General features: G+C 41.0%; 1 protein-coding gene across 1 annotated transcript; it reads left to right on the top strand.

The window, feature by feature from the left end:
• Positions 1-181: 181 nt before the first annotated feature.
• On the top strand, positions 182-17,803 carry LOC109476295 (protein unc-45 homolog B-like). Its single transcript, XM_019777206.1, has 22 exons — positions 182-257; positions 1,433-1,594; positions 2,104-2,140; positions 2,865-3,055; positions 3,320-3,409; positions 3,639-3,806; positions 4,430-4,598; positions 5,370-5,582; positions 6,507-6,681; positions 7,237-7,315; positions 7,706-7,798; positions 8,255-8,395; positions 8,895-8,989; positions 9,336-9,474; positions 10,074-10,220; positions 12,986-13,168; positions 13,827-13,940; positions 14,381-14,496; positions 14,741-14,858; positions 15,719-15,871; positions 16,786-16,905; positions 17,546-17,803. Exons 1-22 carry the CDS (start codon positions 240-242, stop codon positions 17,747-17,749), a joined length of 2,925 nt encoding a protein of 974 aa, XP_019632765.1. The 5' UTR covers positions 182-239; the 3' UTR covers positions 17,750-17,803.
• The last annotated feature ends 115 nt before the right edge of the window (positions 17,804-17,918 follow it).

Here is a 17,918-nt window from a genome sequence, read left to right as displayed (position 1 = left end):
TTGAATCCGAGTAATCGAATGTTCTGCTACCTTCCCGAACATTCTCTTTGCGTTGATTGGTCGAAAGCCTGCTAATTAAAATAGTAGATTTGTAAAATCCTCTGTGATTGGGCTCTTTGTCGTAAATGTAAGAATTCTGACCAATCAAATCAACGATAAGAAACTGAAGCTCCGCCCTACTGAGGTTAAAGAGTAAAGGTTATAGGTTAGCAGGAAGTCGTGCCTAGCAGACGGCAAACATGACGGAAGCTGCGAAAGTGAGTATAAAAACATCCGTTTTTTCGCCATTTTATCTATTATCTAGCGATCTACGTTGGCAAAATAAGTAGGAAACATGTTCTCATGTTATCTGGAGACAGAAATCTCAAAGATCTGATTCTAAACTTGATAAAAACGCGACAGAATTAGGCGCCCAAGTGCGCAGTTTTCGGCGTTTCTATCACCAAACATGGTCAACAACACGATGTTTTGATACGTGCATCAACTAGTAAGTCCTTACGGTCAATTTCAAGTGTTTAATGTGTTTTCACGGGAAGAAATTTCACCAAAAGCACACCAGATCGTGCGAGAAGCTACTAGAACGTTCTGAGTACCGTTAGACAGCTGCACATGGCCTGTAGGACCGAGGCTCCATGCGCACTGATGACACATTCCGCACATACCGGACCGAGACTATTTTTGGTTCGGTGAGACTAATCTCCAAGCAGATATGAGAGGAAAACATCACAATACTCTATTAGACCATGTTTCCACGTTTTTTTTAGGAAGGATAAATTGTTAGAAAAACGTATATACAAAATTTTACAACGTAAATATTGTTTTAGCAAGATGTAAAGGTAAAGGTAACTTTGTAATTTCCCTGTATCTGCTTGGAGAAAAGAAAAGAAAACCGGAGCAGACTGTATCATGATGGATAATAACAGGTGTAAATTTTGTGTCAGCTGGCTCGCCATTCATAATTACTAGTAATTGTTATATTATTATTTTATAAGATAGATGATATTTCCTACTCAGTTGGGAATGTTGTAGTCCATACATAGTCTTTGACAAGGCCCTTGGCTTCAGTCTCTGATATTAAGTTAAAAAGAAAAGAATGTGGTGACTGAGTCTACATAAAGAAATTGCTCTGGCATCAATTAAAAAGTTGTTTTACATGAAAAGGAGTTTTGCATCTTGAGTTGAAACAATTTTTTTCTGTAGTACCTGTGTACTGTAATAATAACTGATAATTATGAATAACATTTCTGTAATGCTATGAAAACAAAACAAGATCTACCACTGTTCTTATTTCAAATTCAAATATTGATATGTATGGAAATTGTTATTCATTGTCTTTTTTTCATGTTTAATACTTTGAATTAGACTTGGGTTTAGGCAAGAATTATTGTTTTTGTCCAATGTTTTTGTTTATTGTTTATGTTTATGTTTACAGTCGGAAGCAGAGCTCAGTAAGGAGCAGGGGAACCAACACTTTAAGGCTGGGGAGTATGAGGAGGCTGTCAGCTGTTACACACAGGCTCTCAAGTTGTCTGAGAAAGGGGACAAGGGCAAGGCTGTGTACTACAAGAACAGGGCAGCATGTCATCTCAAACTGGTGAGTTCCTAAATGCACATTTAGGTTCAGGTCCGGATTCAAGTTCAGAGGTTTAGGTTCAGTTCCAGACTTCTAAGTCCGGACCTAAACCCATGGCATATTAATACAAAATTGCATGTTGGCAACCTTGCAATGTTGTCTGGGTGAAACTTTGGCCACATAACATGGAGGCCGGTACTTGACGATGCCCGATGGCAATGTTTTCTTCATTTTGCAGCAAAGATTTTGCAATCTATGGAAGTTTTTAGATGGTTCGGAAAGAAAAGGGGTATGTGATCATCCGGACTCGGTTCTTGACTTTTAGGTTTTTTTGGACTTGAACCTAAACATTTTTATAAGTCTGGATCCAAGTCCAGTGAACCGGTACTCAGCACTACTGGTGAGGAAGTTAAACTGTTCATAGAAAGCCACATCAGAAACCACTGCTTCAACTTTTGTTTTGTCACCTTTTTGCTTAAAAAGAAACAGTGAACTTTTATTTAAAGAATTGTTGTGTCTATTTTATATAGGAGGAATACCAAAAGGCAGCAGCAGATGCTTCAAAAGGTAAGCAGAATTTTGTGATAAGTTGCCGTAGACCCAAAATTGCAACTGTCCATCACAATTAGCGGTTTAACCAATGATAGCATGGCAATTAGCAGTCTGACCAATTAGAGAGGCCAAAAGTCGGAGCTGCATGTCCCAAAGTTTTACACTCATAGACTGATCCTGACTTTCCATCACAATTAGCAGTTTAACCAATGATAGCATGGCAATTAGGAGTTCGACCAATGATTTCAAAGCAATTAGCAGTTTAACCAATGATAGCAGGGCAATAAGCAGTTTAACCAATAATAGCAGGGCAATTAGGAGTTCGACCAATGATTTCAAAGCAATTAGCAGTTTAACCAATGATAGCATGGCAATAAGCAGTTTAACCAATGATAGCAGAGCAATTTACATTTCAACCAATGATAGTAGCCAATCAACTAATGATAGCATAGCAATTAACATTCCAGCCAATTATAGCATTTGCAGTTAGCAGTTCAACCAATGATAGCAGGGCAATTAGCAGTTTAACCAATAATAGCAGGGCAATGTACAGTTCAACCAATGATAGTAGCTGATCAACCAATGATAGCATAGCAATTAATGTTTCAGCCAATTATAGCAAGGCAGGTAGCTGTTCAACCAATGATAGCAGGGGAATTAGCAGTTTAACCAATAATAGCAAGGCAGTTGGCAGTTCAACCAATGAGGGAGTGGCTAATTCTAATTACCCCCTTTCCAGCCCTGGACATTTCCGGTAATGACTCCAAGGCCCTGTTCAGGAAGTGCCAGGCACTGGAGCACCTGTCGGAGGAGAACCCGCAGCACCTGACAACTGCGTACAAGGACGCCATGCGGCTGCTGCAGATGGAGCCCAAGGACAGCCAGGTGCGCGCCATGCTGGTCCGCCTCAAGGACAGGGTCATGAAACTGGTGAGTAAGAATTTGGTGGAAATTCAGTGTGTTTCAGTTTATTTAGCCCCTTAAAGGTATCCAATGCAATTTCAGGGCAACAAAACTGGGTGGTACCCTAAAAATCTAGGAATAAACAGAGCAGTACTTTGTGATGCTAGACCATGTGAAGGCAAAGTTATGCATTTACTTTGCAAAAGTAAATTCTAGTTACGACTTGGATCAACAAGTATACGTGTATTGTCAGGATCTTAAATAATTTTTGGTCTTTTTCTTGAATTTCAGAGCACAGAAAAGCACACAACAACCAACCGTGTTGAACAGATGTTAAAGATTGCCTTTGGTAAGGAGGAGTCCTTGGAGAACAAGAGAAAGGTAAGAAACAGCCTCCTATCTGAAACCAGGTACTCTTTTACACCTGAGTGAAGTGAATAAAGTCGTGTAAAGTGCCTTTCCCAAGGGCACAAGACCTGTGACATCATGATCATGGTAAACTTGGGGTCTCTTGGTCCTGAGCCGAACTTGCTAGTACTACCATTCACACCACATGACCCCACGCGTCATTTTGAATAATAAAAAAAATGTTTTTTCTTTTCCCCACCAGGCTGTGAGTAACCTGATTGTTCTGTCGCGTGAAGAGGCGGGCGCTCAGCTGATATTCCGCGAGGGCGGGATCCAGGGTCTGGACCTGCTACTGGACCATCAGGACGAGGAAATTCTCCTCAACGCCATGATGGCGCTCACTAACTTGTGTTATGGACACAGGTCTAGGGTGAGTCACATTGACCAATCCTGACTGTTCAGCCAATGGGAGAATGGCAATTAGTGGTTTGACCAATCAGAGAGTGGCTGCATGAATGTTATAGACCAATCCTGGCTGTCCAAACTGTTCAGCCAATGGGAGGATGGTAATAAGTGGTTTGACCAATGAAAGAGTGGCTGTATGTATGTTATGGACACAGGTCTAGGGTGAGTCATATAGACCAATCCTGGCTGTCCAAACTGTTCAGCCAATGGGAGGATGGCAATTAGAGGTTTGACCAATCAGAGAATGGCTGCATGACTGTTATGGAACCGGTTTAGGGTGAGTCTCATATAGACCAATCCTGACTGTCCATTTCAATTAACAGTTCAGCCAATAAGAGAATAACAATTAGTAGTTTGACCAAAGTACCAAATACACTCATATGGCTCTATGCAAGTCTATAATACATGTACTACTGACAACCAACACACACATATATATAGATGACACACTGTATACAATATACATGTATATAACTATAATATGTATAATATACCTGAAAAAACGGTTTTCCATGTTAATCCAATATTTCCTAGAACATAATTTGAATCTTTCTACCAAATCAATATCTATCCCTTTCCCTGTTCCAGACCATGGCACTGTTAGATGCCATCACGTTACCCAAGATCTGTCGGCTTGTCGCACGACCAGATGAGAAAGTGTCCAACGGGGCCACGTCATTGGTTCAGGCAGCGATCCGCGCCGTGACGGGATTGGACAAGGTCATACACCGTGGGGCGGAAGAGGCTGTGGTGATTGGTCAGTATCATTGTTATTCAAATTTGAATACCTCTTTTTACAATCTGGGTATGGATGTTTTCCTTTGATGAGCCTCATTGTGTCTGAACAGTAGGTTGATAGCACATGGGTCAAAGATTGACAGGCAGATTAACACAAAGTTAAAGGCTCAGACAGAGGGAGTGGAGTGATCCTCCGTTGTTCCAGTAACTTCATGCAAACCCAAAATACTTCCTTGAAGTCGGAAATCTCTGAATTTTTCAGAATACGTGTCTCATAACCTGTTCTCTCCCTCACAAATTTGCATATCAATCAATAGTTTGTGCTTATAAACCTGCATTTCTCCTCTGGTCTCTCAGTTACTGACAAAAGCTAGTGGATACTAGCTGACCGTTTCCAAAACTATATCAAATCATATCCAGTTGCTTGAGTAACTGCTTTTTGGTGTATCTTATTATGTTTACCGAAGGAAAACATATTGTTTTTGCTCAGTTTCTTCCTCTTCTTCTTCTTCTCCAAACAGTGACCTCTGACCTGACCAATGATTTGATTTGTTGACGTCTGTCACCATGGTGACTGGTATTGGGTTACATAATGTTGCAATTTCATGGTCTGCTCTGCTCCTGTCACCATTTATAATTAGTAGTACATGTATGTGATGTGTGTTTGAGTAAGAATTAACAGAGCAGACCATGTCTGAAGGTAAACATTATGCATTTTCTTTGCATATGATACTTCTCTAGTTACCTGGATGTCTAACCTTCATCGACATGTTCTCTCATATCATAACAGATAACACAGCCGACCTTGAACAGCTCCTGAAGGCCCTTCTGGTCATGCTGAAGGACAAGCGAGTGTCGGGCATCGGGCGTGACAACGTCATCGACTTGATCATCAAGAACGTGCCCAAAAAGGGCGGGCTTGGCATCATCATCAAGACCAACGTTGCACAGAGCAAATACAAGGATGGCATCGGCTGTTCTGAGCTCTTTATAGATATGGGAGGTATGTTTTGTGTTGTTGTTTTTTTTAATGGACTTGTTCAATGCTTGGCCTATACAACCACTTCTCGGCATTGAACTAGAAATATGAGAGAAACATGGCTATATCAAGAGATGGCGGCGAATGTTTGATTTGAAAGCCTGTAGATTGTAGGTTGGTGGAAAACACTTGTCATGCAGGGAGGGAATTCCAAAGCTTGGCCGTACGGGGAAAGAAACTGTCACAGTGACTGTAAAAAGATTTTGAACAAGGAATTTGGATGGTGAAGTTGTGTGAGCTAGTGGAGAACCTAGACTACATTTGTAAGTGGAACGCTTAAAAGTTCTGAGTGATAGAACTAGTTAGGTGAGTTCTGCAGAGCAATGACCATGAAAATATCTGTAAAAGAGATAAAACTTATTTTTGTTAGGCCTAGGAAAAAAATGTTGTTTTCCTGTTTCCCGACTGACCCTAAAAAAAACTAGCCTTTTTTTGGTGTGGACCCCTGCAAGGGACGTAAATTTTTCAAGCTGATCGACCTTTTCTAGATCTACCTCCATGATCTGACACATGAGTGATGAAACATTGTACAGTCGGTTTTCCAACATCAAATGAAAGTGTCTTCATGCAAGTTTTGCTTTCAACTGCATTATATAAGTTGGATCATTAAAGATTGCCAAAGTCTAAAAAAAAGGATAATCCCTACCTACCGACCCTAATTTTTGCAGGACTGAAACAGGAAACACAAAATTTTTTTCTATGACTTAGCTAAAGCCTTTGGACCTAGGAAAAAATGTTGCGTTTCCCATTTCATAAATTGACATTGATGAAGAAAAGTACTAATTTAAATTAAATCGAACAGTCTACACAAGTCACACTCAAAAAAAATGAAATTGAATTGTTTGTCTTATTATAGCTTACAAAAATGTATGTGTAATTTTTTCACAGGGTTGAAGGACTTGATAATTGTAGGTGGAAACGTGAAAGATTCGGACCCCTGTCTTCCCATGACTGATGAAACCAGAATGCACATCTCTGTCTGTCTCACCCGTATCTATGACGACTACGCCATTCACGACGAGGCTGTCAGGAGATTTAAGGACATCTGTCAGTCAACCGTGCAGTAAGTTCTTATTTGATTACTTGAAGTCTTATAAAACTGGTGTCAATTAAAATGAAAGCTTTAGCCTTGTGGCTTTGTAGTTTCTTTTGTGTATTCTGAAGGGAGTAATTCTTTGTCGAGAATAATAAAAGAATCATGAATGCATAACACATATTGCTTTGAACAGTTTTATAGATTTTGCAAAATTAATGAAAAAAAAAAACAACTTTGGTGTAGAATGGTCATATGAAGTGCAGTTTTCTTTCAACTGTTTTTGTAATTTTCCAGGTTCTAGTTTCTTTTTTCTATCATTTTTGTCCATATCACACACTCACTCACTCACTGTCCGGTTTATCGTCTGTTGTTCTCCGTCTTCCGAGGGTTAAACGTGCTTGCAAAATACAACTTGGGCTTGATGGTAGCTCGCCACTTGTCTCTATGTTACTGTGACAATTACATTTAGTAATACTATGATCATGCTAATTTATTATTGCTAATTTATTACATTTAGTAATACTATGCTAATATTTCATTATTGCAGAATTGTAATCCGATGATGTTGAAATTGTTTTCCAGAGGCTTGCTGGGAGAAGTAGAGAAGAGAGGAATGGTGGCAAACCTAGAAGCTATCCAAGCCCTCACCACTATTTTACATGTATGTTCTTTATATTCTAACTTTAGTGGAAGTACGACCATGATGATGATAGCCATGAAATCAATGATAGCCATGAAAACAAGAAATAGCCATGGCATGCTTTCAAGTACCAGAGTTATCAACCAAGGATTGAGGTGTTCAAAAACTCATTCTTTCCCTAAACTATTGCAGAGTGGAACTCACCATCACCAAGTACAGTAGGGGCATTAGATACATGTAGCTTTAAACAACGTTTAGAGTTAGATGTTAAGGGTTAGATGTAACAAGTAGTTTGGCGTAATGTAGCCAGCTGTCACTGTGCCGCGTGCCTGCGAAGCTGGAGTGTTACGCCAAAGGGTGGTTATCCAGATACAGATACATCAGATGATAATGATGTGTTGTTGTTTTTAGGGCCCGTTTGATGTAGGAAACATCATCCTGGGTATCCAGGCCATCATGAATAACATGATCGCCATGTGTGCAGTGGAAGAACCAGACATGCAGGTCAGAAACCTCAATCACTAATCTTTCTAAAATCAGGGGCAGTAATAATTACAAAATCCTACAACGTTAACATTGATAATGAAGGTTTCATTTGTCATTTAAAAGATCATAAATTTTATGTGTACTGTATATTTTCAGATAATTCCGTTATCTTTAATATATACTATTTAGACTCCTAGCACTTAGCATTAGAATATAGCGTTCCAGTATGCAATTATATACTCATGTTTTTTATCCTCTCAACCACATTTGGTCACATTTGTGCATTTAGCCCATCTGGGCAAGAACATGCAATAAAGATTCATATCATATCATATCATATTATGATTCTGTTATAACCTACATAACTTAAAATTTCAAATATAAATCCTTGTGTTGGAATACAGTTGAACATCATACTAACATTCTATGATGCTGCATTGATGCCATATGACATTGTTTATTATTGTTTAACAGATGATTGCTGTTGAAGCCATGATCGCTGCTATGTCTAAGAAAAATCGCTCCACGTTCATCCTAAGTCACGGGGCGGGGCTGCTGAAACAGATCTACAAGTCTGAGTCTGCCGACGCTCCCATTAAAGTCCGAGCACTGGTGGTGAGTAGAAAACTGCAGCTGCAGTACTAGTTTGACCTGCAAGGGGTCACTGCTGTGTTGTCTCCTTGTCAGCAAGAAGGTTGTGGTTGGCGATAACCTCCTTGTTGTCAGAAAGAGTTTTGGGATTTCTTGTTCAGAAGTCAGTGAGCACTGATGGTGTGAAATTGAGCAAGAAAAAAATAGCTGCAGTACTGTGATGACCTGCAAGGTGTGACTGCTGTGTTGCCCTCTTGCTGAGTGTCAGAAAGGGTATATGAAGTTGTTTAGAAGTTCATTATCTAGTAATGAGAGTAGAGCTGAAGACCTGCAGTACTTTATTGGCCTGCAAGAGGTCACTGCTGCATTGTACCTTTAAGTTACTATAGGACATGTTAAGGAATTGTTTAGAAAGAGTGATACAAGTAAGTATTGTGGATCGAGTAAATACAAAATATGTAAGTCTGTGACAGTGTGTCTGGACTTGAAGAAGAATATTCAGTGTTGCTATTTTTGTTCCCAGGGTCTGAGTAAGCTGGGTTCTATCTATGGTTCAGACGGCACCAGGAAGGCTTTTGCAGAAGGCTCCACCCTCAAGTTGGCCAAGCATTGCAGGAAGTAAGGAATTTCAATACAGTTATAAACTGACTGGATACTACTAAACTATTACTACTACTACTACTACTACTATGATCATTTGTACCACCTGTTGAGAATTTCCAATATATGGGCTGAAAATGGTTTTTAACTTGTCGCAGGAGGGCTCGAAATTCATTTTTGGGAATAGGAGCACTGGTGCACCCAACCTAAAAAATTAGGTGCACAAAAAATTTTCTGGGTGCACCATATAAAACAAAACCTAATTACAGATCTTGACTGCTCCTCTTCTGAGCTTGAATCTGAAATGGGAGCTAACTTCAAAATCCTAAACAAAGAATTTACTGTCTTATCTTTGTTGTTTTAGGTTTTTGCTGACTTCGAGAGAGACAGACTTGCGTCGCTGGGCTGCGGAGGGACTGGCGTACCTCACCATGGACGCTGACGTCAAAGAGTTCTTAGTGGACGATCCCCAAACTGTCAGGGCCATTGTGGAACTAGCAAAGGTACATTTTTGGTCCTTAGATGTAACGGGAGGGGTCCTAATTCCGACCTACATGTACTAGTATGTTCCATGCAAACGCACATGCCTTTGGTAATACAGTAGTTTATCTGACCAAAAATCAGCGCAACATAAGCTATAATATTGACAGATACAATGTAAAGATCACAACAATTTAAGCTGCACAGTTGTGTATTTTACTTCAGTGTAGCGCCTTGCACACAAGTGTAATGGTTTACGAAATTTATGGCAGGTTTTTGGTCATTTTGCTGGTGGAACGTTCTATTGCATCTCTACATTTTATTTTTGCATATCTATATTTTTTTCCTGGGCTGATGTCACCCAGTGAAGCTCAGGAAAAAGCGCAGAAATGCAAAAGTAAAACATAGAGATGCTCGAGGCAGGCAATTGGGAAGCTTGCCAGAGCATTTCCAAAAATGCACTTCTGAAGGGCCATACAAACTCAGTTTTTAAGTCATCATGATCAAAATCAACTTCTATTGTATGTATTGTATGCTTTTGATATTTACAGAGTCTGACTTTTCTGGTGTCATAAGGTCTTTAAAGCTGTATGCTAATGAAGCATTGTTTCCATTGTAACAGGCAGGCGGAGTGAACGTGGTGTACGGTGTCGGCACCACGCTCAACAACATGGTGAACGGTTACGAGTACGGGAAGGAGGAGGAACTCCCCGAGATGAAGAAACTGGCCAAGTTTGCCAAGCAGCACGTCCCTGAGCCTCATAAACTGGTCAGACATATAGAATTATACTACATTGTACATGGCATATATACAAGTATATCTTAGCATGAAAGTTCATCCGTGTTGGTACGAGTCATTATGGAATAAAGACTAAGCTTCAATTTCCAATTCACTTTGTAGTTAGTGTTGGAAATTGAAGCTTAGTCTTTATTTCATAATGGCGTATGTATAAATTATACAACTTACTGTATTGGGTGGTGTCTGGTGGCATAGTCACTGTGGTAGAGCGTTCGATTATGAAGAGGGAGACCCGGGTTCGATCCTGAGTTGTACCCAGGACATGTCTGGACATGGACTCATTACCTCCGGGTAGGGATGTATATCCCGAGCGCGGAGGTTTTGTGAGGGAAGACGAAAATTGCGTTCGCAGCCGTTTCTCGCGTTTGGGTGGACGGATATGTCTGGGACTTGGTATACGTTTTGCTGTTGGGCTGTAGATGGTGCACGTTGTTTTGGTTTTTTAGTATGTGTGTTTTAGTGCGTCAAAATGATGCGTTTTGAGAGCGTATGGACACCCCTTGTGTGTGAAAGTGGTTCTGTCTTCTGATTTTCGGCGTGTATTAAGTGTCGCAGGCGTCGTCCACATCTGGTGAGAGGGGTGTCAGGTATCGAGGAAAAATATTATCGCAGTTGTATCTCGCGTTGGGGTAGACGGGACCCATATGGAAATCCAGCTCCGAGTCTAATCACCCTTTTTTTTATAGGATGTTGCTTGGTAGTCGTAGAAAAAACGTAGAAAGCAGCGAAAATGTGCCTCTTCGCTGATAAAGAAATTCTATCGCGCTGCCGGCTCGATATCGCTTATCCAATCGGAACGCAGGTCATGAAAAAGAGGGCAGAGAAGAGAGGAAAAGTCTAGAGGAACTGTGAGTATCGAGCTCGTACCACATTCCTTAGTCTAGCCAGTCCTCCCAGAGGAGTCTTGCAACCTAGGCCTGTCCCAGAAACGTCAAGGTGCTAAGTAGGAGGACAGGATCTGACCAGGTCAAAGGTGCTAGAAGGGAAGCATCCATCAAGCACCATTTAGTGTCCACTTAGTACAGCTGAGCTTGACAGCTTGTAAACAATGGCGGAAGCCAGCTCACCAGGCCTGAAACCGCCAGGTTTCCTTGATCTAACAGCAAAGAACTTGGCTTCCACATGGCACAGATGGAAGCGTGAAAATGATGCGTTTTGAGAGCGTATGGACACCCCTTGTGTGTGAAAGTGGTTTTGTCTGTTGATTTTCGGCGTGTATTAAGTGTCGCAGGCGTCGTCCACATCTGGTAAGAGGGGGTGTCAGGTATCGAGGAAAGAATATTATCGCAGTTGTATCTCGCGTTGGGGTAGACGGGACCCATGGAAATCCAGCTCGGTACGCTGACTTCCGGGTACCACGGGTTTATTTTTTATCTGGCTCGAACATACAAAAAGGGCGCATAGAAATTGTACCCGAAAATTCTTTGAGTCTAATCTACCCTTTTTTTGATAGGATGTTGCTTAGTAGTCGTAGAAAAAACGTAGAAAGCAGCGAAAATGTGCCTCTTCGCTGATAAAGAAATTCTGTCACTCTGCCGGCGCGATATCGCTTATCCAATCGAAACGCAGGTCATGTGAGGTGAACCAATGAAAGTGTAGATCGCGCGCTGCTATTTACATATCAAAATGGTTTTGTACAGCGATGTGGAGAACACGTTTTTGCCAAGTTTTTTATCCCGGAATTTTCATAGTTTTGACTGATTTTTTTGGCACGCCGTGATTACGCTACAAATGACACACTAGAGGAGACAACAGATGAGTGATCATTTTACAATCGACAAGAACTTTTGATGAATGAAACAGGAATGAAACCTTGCTGATTGCGATTTGTTTTCGAAAATATTATTTTGTCTCGTGTTTGTAACGTTCGCTCAAAATGAGGTTCTAAGTTTTAACCGTAACATGAAAGATATGAACACGCTTCTGTGCATGTTTTGATGTGGTTTTTTTTGACGCGATTTGAACTAGTGTGGGATAAGTGGGGAGGGATGGCAGCCGCGGGGGGAAGTGTAGCGGCTTGATAAATTTTCGAGAGCAAGTTCCGCGCAATGGAGTTGATTTCTCACGCGGCCGTTTGTGTAGGTGTTTGTTTACATTATCGCTGGTCGCTGAGGGTCGGGCAGCCAGATTCGCCACGGGATGCCCCCTGTCCTTTCTATTTTTGGGCTCCAGTCGGCTAGGGGGGATTAGTGATTTCACAGATCATTTAGCCAATTACAAACATTTCGAAACTTTTCGAAAAAATGGTATTCGCGTGAACACACACACACCCAGATACCATTCACTAATTTAAAGAACAGTCCCAACATGCACCCAACATTCTGCAACATACATTACAATACCCGGAGGTACAAAATCTACGATTTTCCTTGTTTTCTCTTGAATTAAGTGGGGAAAGTCGTGTTAAGTGCCTTTCCCAAGGGCACAAGGTTGGTGCCATGTCAGGACTTGAACCCGGGACCTCTTGGTTCTGAGTCGAGCACTCTGCCGTTGTGCCACAAGATGACCACTGTTTTATTAGTCATTGAGGAGTATTTTGTTGTGTTATCATGAAAGTTCATCTGTGTTGGTAGTTACATGTTTAAAGTTAAAACTTTTGGTCCAACACAAAAAAAATTCTCTCACCTAGAGCTTTCGACCAGTCACTCGATCTGGTCTTCCTCAGTAGAGCCACGTGACAAGCCTCACTAAGTCAGTCTACTGAAGAAGACATATTTTATTGACGTGTACTTCAGGACTCTAAGGACCATGTGGACATGAGGATTGAGAAGTTGGTGAAGGAGGGCGTGGTGGTCAGTCTGGTCGCGCTGTCCAAGACAGAGAGTCACGCCGAGCGGGAACTTCTGTCCCGTATCTTCCTTGCCATTACGGAACGGGAGGCACACCGTGGGATCACGGTAGCACAGGGAGGGGCAAAGGTCAGAAATGGAAACACAGCTGACAGCCATGTTTTTTTACATTCTGGTATTTTGTGGTGGTGTCACTAAGGCCATGTTGATTTGATTATATGGATGACATCCTCCGGGAGCCCCAAAAATGATGCACGCGTGCGAATAAAAAAAAAGTTTTGCAAAAAAAAAAAGTTCTTTTCATTATCAAATCTACGTGGTCATGAGGGTTGAGCAAATGGCACAGAATATGGTTTGGCGAATAATCTAGTCTTCAAGTTCATTTCCTTACAATTTCGTCTTTTTTCGTTTGATTTTGGCATTCTACGACATTGGTATGGTTTTTATTAATTTTTTTTTGTAACATATGGTATATTTTTGCTCATTTTGCAACTGTTTTGTACGATTTACAGTATGGTTGAAAACTTTTTTTTTTTTTGGAAACGGCCGAAAATTCATGCGCGCGCGGATGTCATCCATATATTAATGAAATCAACATGGCCTAACTAAAAGTGCCTCATTTTTGCTGTTTTTTTAGAACTATAAATGTCAGGAATGTGAGATAATGGCACAAGTATTTTGAATATTGGAAGTAAATTATAAAAACATGAAAATTTTTGAGTGCAAAAATGTTGAGATGCATAATGCTCCTCTAATAGAATATTATATATGCTCTTTCCCAATGTAGGTGTTGATTCCCATGGCCAATGAGGGTTCAGACAAGGGGAAATGGTTTGCTGGCCAGGCCTTGGCTAAAATCGGCATCACTACAAACCCTGAGATCGCCTTCCCTGGACAGAGGGTAGGTTTTCCTTTTGTTTTCAAACATGTTTATTAATAATCTTTCTATAGTATGCCTGTTGACAAGCATATCTGTTTTAAGATCAGTGATGGCCAAAAATTTGCATGTATGAGCATAACAGCAGAAAATGGTCTGCTGAGGTGAAGGCATGCTTCTTTACTGACTATTATCTGTTAATCACTGTCCTGTTCCAAACACATAAGGTCAATGACCTGGACCAGGTGTCTGTCACCATGGTAACCAGTGCTGTAGCAGACACCCTGTGGTGTTGGGTTACATTATGTAGTAAGGCAGAGCTGGAGGGGCTGGTCATCATATATTATGAAATGTGTTTAAGTAAGAATAAATAGAGCAGTACTTTGTTGGGCTAGGCAATATGAAGGTAAAAACTATGTATTTGCTTTGCTTTCTAGTTTCTAAAAGTGTTTATTGTTATTTAGGCGCTGGAGATGGTTCGTCCAATGAAAAAGCTTCTGGACATGGATGCTTCGGCGTTGCAGAACTTTGAAGCCCTGATGGCGCTGACAAACCTGGCCAGCCAGAGCGAGAGTGTGAGGTAACTACAGGAGGCTGAGAACACCCCTCTTTAGTAATGGGATATTCTGTGCACTGTAGACAGTCAAGGAATGTTAGGACAGTACCACTTTTTTTAAGGGTAACATGCATTAACACTTTTTTGTGTGTTGAATACTGTTGATAATATCAAAATTTATGCAAAACAAACATGATGATGTTTTCTGTGGGACTACATGCATAATCGTGTACTGGATAGTAACACCATCTTTTTGTTGTTTTTGTAGGAGTCGTATCTTTGAGGACAACGGTTTTGCCCTGGTTGAACACTACATGTTTGAAGACCATGAACTGTTGAAGAGGGCCGCTATACAGTTGATGTGTAACTTGGTGTCAAGTCCAAAGGTATGTAATATACTATATGGCCATGACTTAAATATCTTAACAGGGGATGCCCTTTCTTTATTTCTTTATTTGAATTTACCACATGCAAAAACAAGTGGAAGGGAGGACAAAACAGGTGTATCAACGCCTTTACAAGTTGTCCTCCCAAATCTAACTGGAAACACTAAAACTGAAACTTTTTTGGGCTTTTGAAGACACATTACTCCATTCATAATACTTGTGTGTAATTTGACACATATATATAATTAACATTAAGAACATATTTGAATAATAAAATACATATTGTTTGTTGCACTCTGAAAATGCATATTATTAACAATTGGTTAAATGTGCGAGATGGTTTTGAGAATGTACACAACTACAATGTAGGACTGTTACAATGTACCTCATGCCACACTTGGCCGAGAGGACATCCCTAACCAAAGTTTGGTACTCATTTTCATCCCAGTCAAGTGAGGAAATAGTTGTTAAGTGCCTTTCCCAAGGATGCAACAGGGGGGCCTGCTAGGGATTCGAACCCAAAACCTTCATATTTCGAGTCAAGGGCTAGGAAAAAATATGTTGTATTTTTCGACCGACCCTAGAAAAAACTGCCGACCCTAGCCTTTTCAGGGGTGGATCCCTGCAAGGGACATCAATTTTTCAAGCTGATTGACCATTTCTAGCTCCATGATCTGACACCTGAGTGATGAAATGTTGTACAATCAGTTTTCCATGTAAAAAGTTCTTAAAATATGACTCTTATCCGTGACCTCTACCCCTCCACTTAGACCTTGTTGAAAAGTGGCCATGTAGGTCGAACAAGCATTTCGAAGTAACATAAAGGCATTGACTTGACTTGACTTGTTTTCCATCCCCAGTGGTTGGAGAAGTACAAGTCCACAGGGAACGACAGGCTGAAGTACATTGTGCTGTTGTGTGGGGAGGACGACTTTGAACTGGTGAAGGCAGCAGCAGGCACGCTGGCCCAGCTCACAGCTCACAAGGACATGTGTGAGAGAATACCAGACGAGGTGGGTACAGTATTGCAAACAAGTGCAATAGCTCAATTTTTCGAATGCTCACTTTGTAACTGGGAGATCGTGAGTTCAAATCCTGGCCGGGTCATACCAAAGATACACAAAGATGGTACACACTTCTTTCTCTGCTTAGCACTCAACACATATGAGAAAGAGTGTGGGAAGGTCAAACACACAGCACTACCAGCGGACTAGCCCCCTGCTGTAGTGCCTTATCGCCCAATGGCTATGGAAATGGAGACGTGCACCACCCCTATGCTCTGCATAGAGTGGAATGGGACCTTTTTTGGGTACAGTGTTGGTGATCTCCAAGCAGATCCTAGGGTGGCAAAAGACAGTATCAAATTGGCCAGGCAGTATCCATTGGCCCGAGATATATAAGCCACCCAAGGTACCCAAGGATAGCCTCCTTCGCAGACTTGTTGGGGGTCAGCGTTATTTTTTCCTGTGAGCGACGCGAGTAATATGCCGCGGAGGGACGGTTTGCTGCCAAGGGAGCGCGAAACCTTCTCTCCGTGGCAAAAACTCCCTTGGCAAAGGAGGCTATCTAAGGATCTTTAGAAAGTTTCAAGCATCAGTGTATCATTAATGTAAATCACTCCAACACATTACAGTTGTTCTACAAGTATGTGTGAACTGCAAAGCGCACACGCTATAGTCAAAGAATGAGATCTCACCAGTGTCACTGACGAAAGGTTACCATATAGTGGATGCTACCTGAAACATCTGACCGTTTCCAAAATCTATCTAGGACTGGTGCTTTTTTTACCTGGACATCTTATTACTTGGATGTCTAGTCTTCGTCAATGTATTCAGCCAAGACTTGCTGGATTATTAAACATTACTGTCACAGTTTGGTCACTAAAAAGAAACTTTTTTTTAACCCTGTTCCTGCCCCCCTCCCACAGGTGAAGTCCTGGGTAGATATCCTGTGTGAGGTCGGTGCCTCTCCCCTGCCAGACATCCAGCATCGCATGATGGTCGTCATCGCTAACATGATGATGGCCAGCAAGGAACTCGCTACCAAGGTAGGGAACATCTGTGGTTCTCTATATGATTTTGTAGTAGTAGTAGTAGTAGCTACTGTTACACAGTTGTAATTACTGTAGTTAGTAGTACATAGTATTATGTGGTTACTGTTACTGTAGTAGTTACTGTTTCACAGTTACATATTGTAGTAGTAAAAACTGTTACAGTAACTGTTGTTACAGTTATTTCAGTAGTCCTAGTAGTAGTAGTTTCATATAGGGACTAAAAGCTTGTCAGTAGCCTTGTTGAATACTAGTACATTGTAATTGAATAGTAGTTTGAATGCCCAGTCATTCATGGTGTCATGTACAATGTATAATTTTTTATATTCAGTACCTATAATATACTATAACAGTGAAGTCCTTACTGATATTCTGTGCAATTATATCACTCATCACTATCCGTTTTACGTGCATTGTTAATTGAAAATGATTTTTGTTACCAATGTATCATCCAGAAGATTAATTTGACAAAAGTGAGAAAAAAAAGCTCATTTTCTAATGGATATTGGACTTTTTTTTACTAAGATGATAGATTGGGTGACATTGAGTGACAAAATTCTATCAAATGGCAGAAAGATGTACACTGCCTAAAACACTGTCCAGAAGTTTGAAGTCTACATTTTTTTTTTTGTTCCAGATTGTGGAGACGAAGATCCTGGACGTCGTGATGGCGGTACGCATCTCGCTCAAGGACGACGCTGACCCGACCAGACAGAAAGTCAGGAAGTGTGTGGACATGGCCCTGAGAGCAGCGACAGACTTCGGCCTCATCAAACCTGCCAGCAACTTGGAGGAACAGGAGGCCCTTCCTGCATCTGCAGAGCTTCTCAACGCAAGCTAGATCTTCCTACAAACTCTCATGCCACCCCCCTCCCCACCATCTGTACAGAATAAAATGTAGATCTATAGTTAAAGAGTTTGACTTGTTCCAACACAATAAGGAGAACTCACCATGCTTGTGTTGGAACAAGTCAAACTCTTTAACTATGTATTCTACCAACACAGATGAG

The sequence above is a fragment of the Branchiostoma belcheri genome, unplaced genomic scaffold, assembly GCF_001625305.1.
Source record: "Branchiostoma belcheri isolate BF01 breed outbred unplaced genomic scaffold, Haploidv18h27 scaffold37, whole genome shotgun sequence".
In the NCBI taxonomy this organism is placed as follows: Eukaryota; Metazoa; Chordata; class Leptocardii; order Amphioxiformes; family Branchiostomatidae; genus Branchiostoma; species Branchiostoma belcheri.
Note: the sequence above shows the minus strand (reverse complement) of the source record. Positions and strands in the feature narration are given on the sequence as shown.

Coding starts and splice junctions, on each gene's coding strand:
- LOC109476295 (XM_019777206.1), top strand. Junction 3,807..4,429: donor GTTATGGACACAGGTCTAGG/GTGAGTCACATT, acceptor TCCCTGTTCCAG/ACCATGGCACTGTTAGATGC. Junction 6,682..7,236: donor ATCTGTCAGTCAACCGTGCA/GTAAGTTCTTAT, acceptor ATTGTTTTCCAG/AGGCTTGCTGGGAGAAGTAG.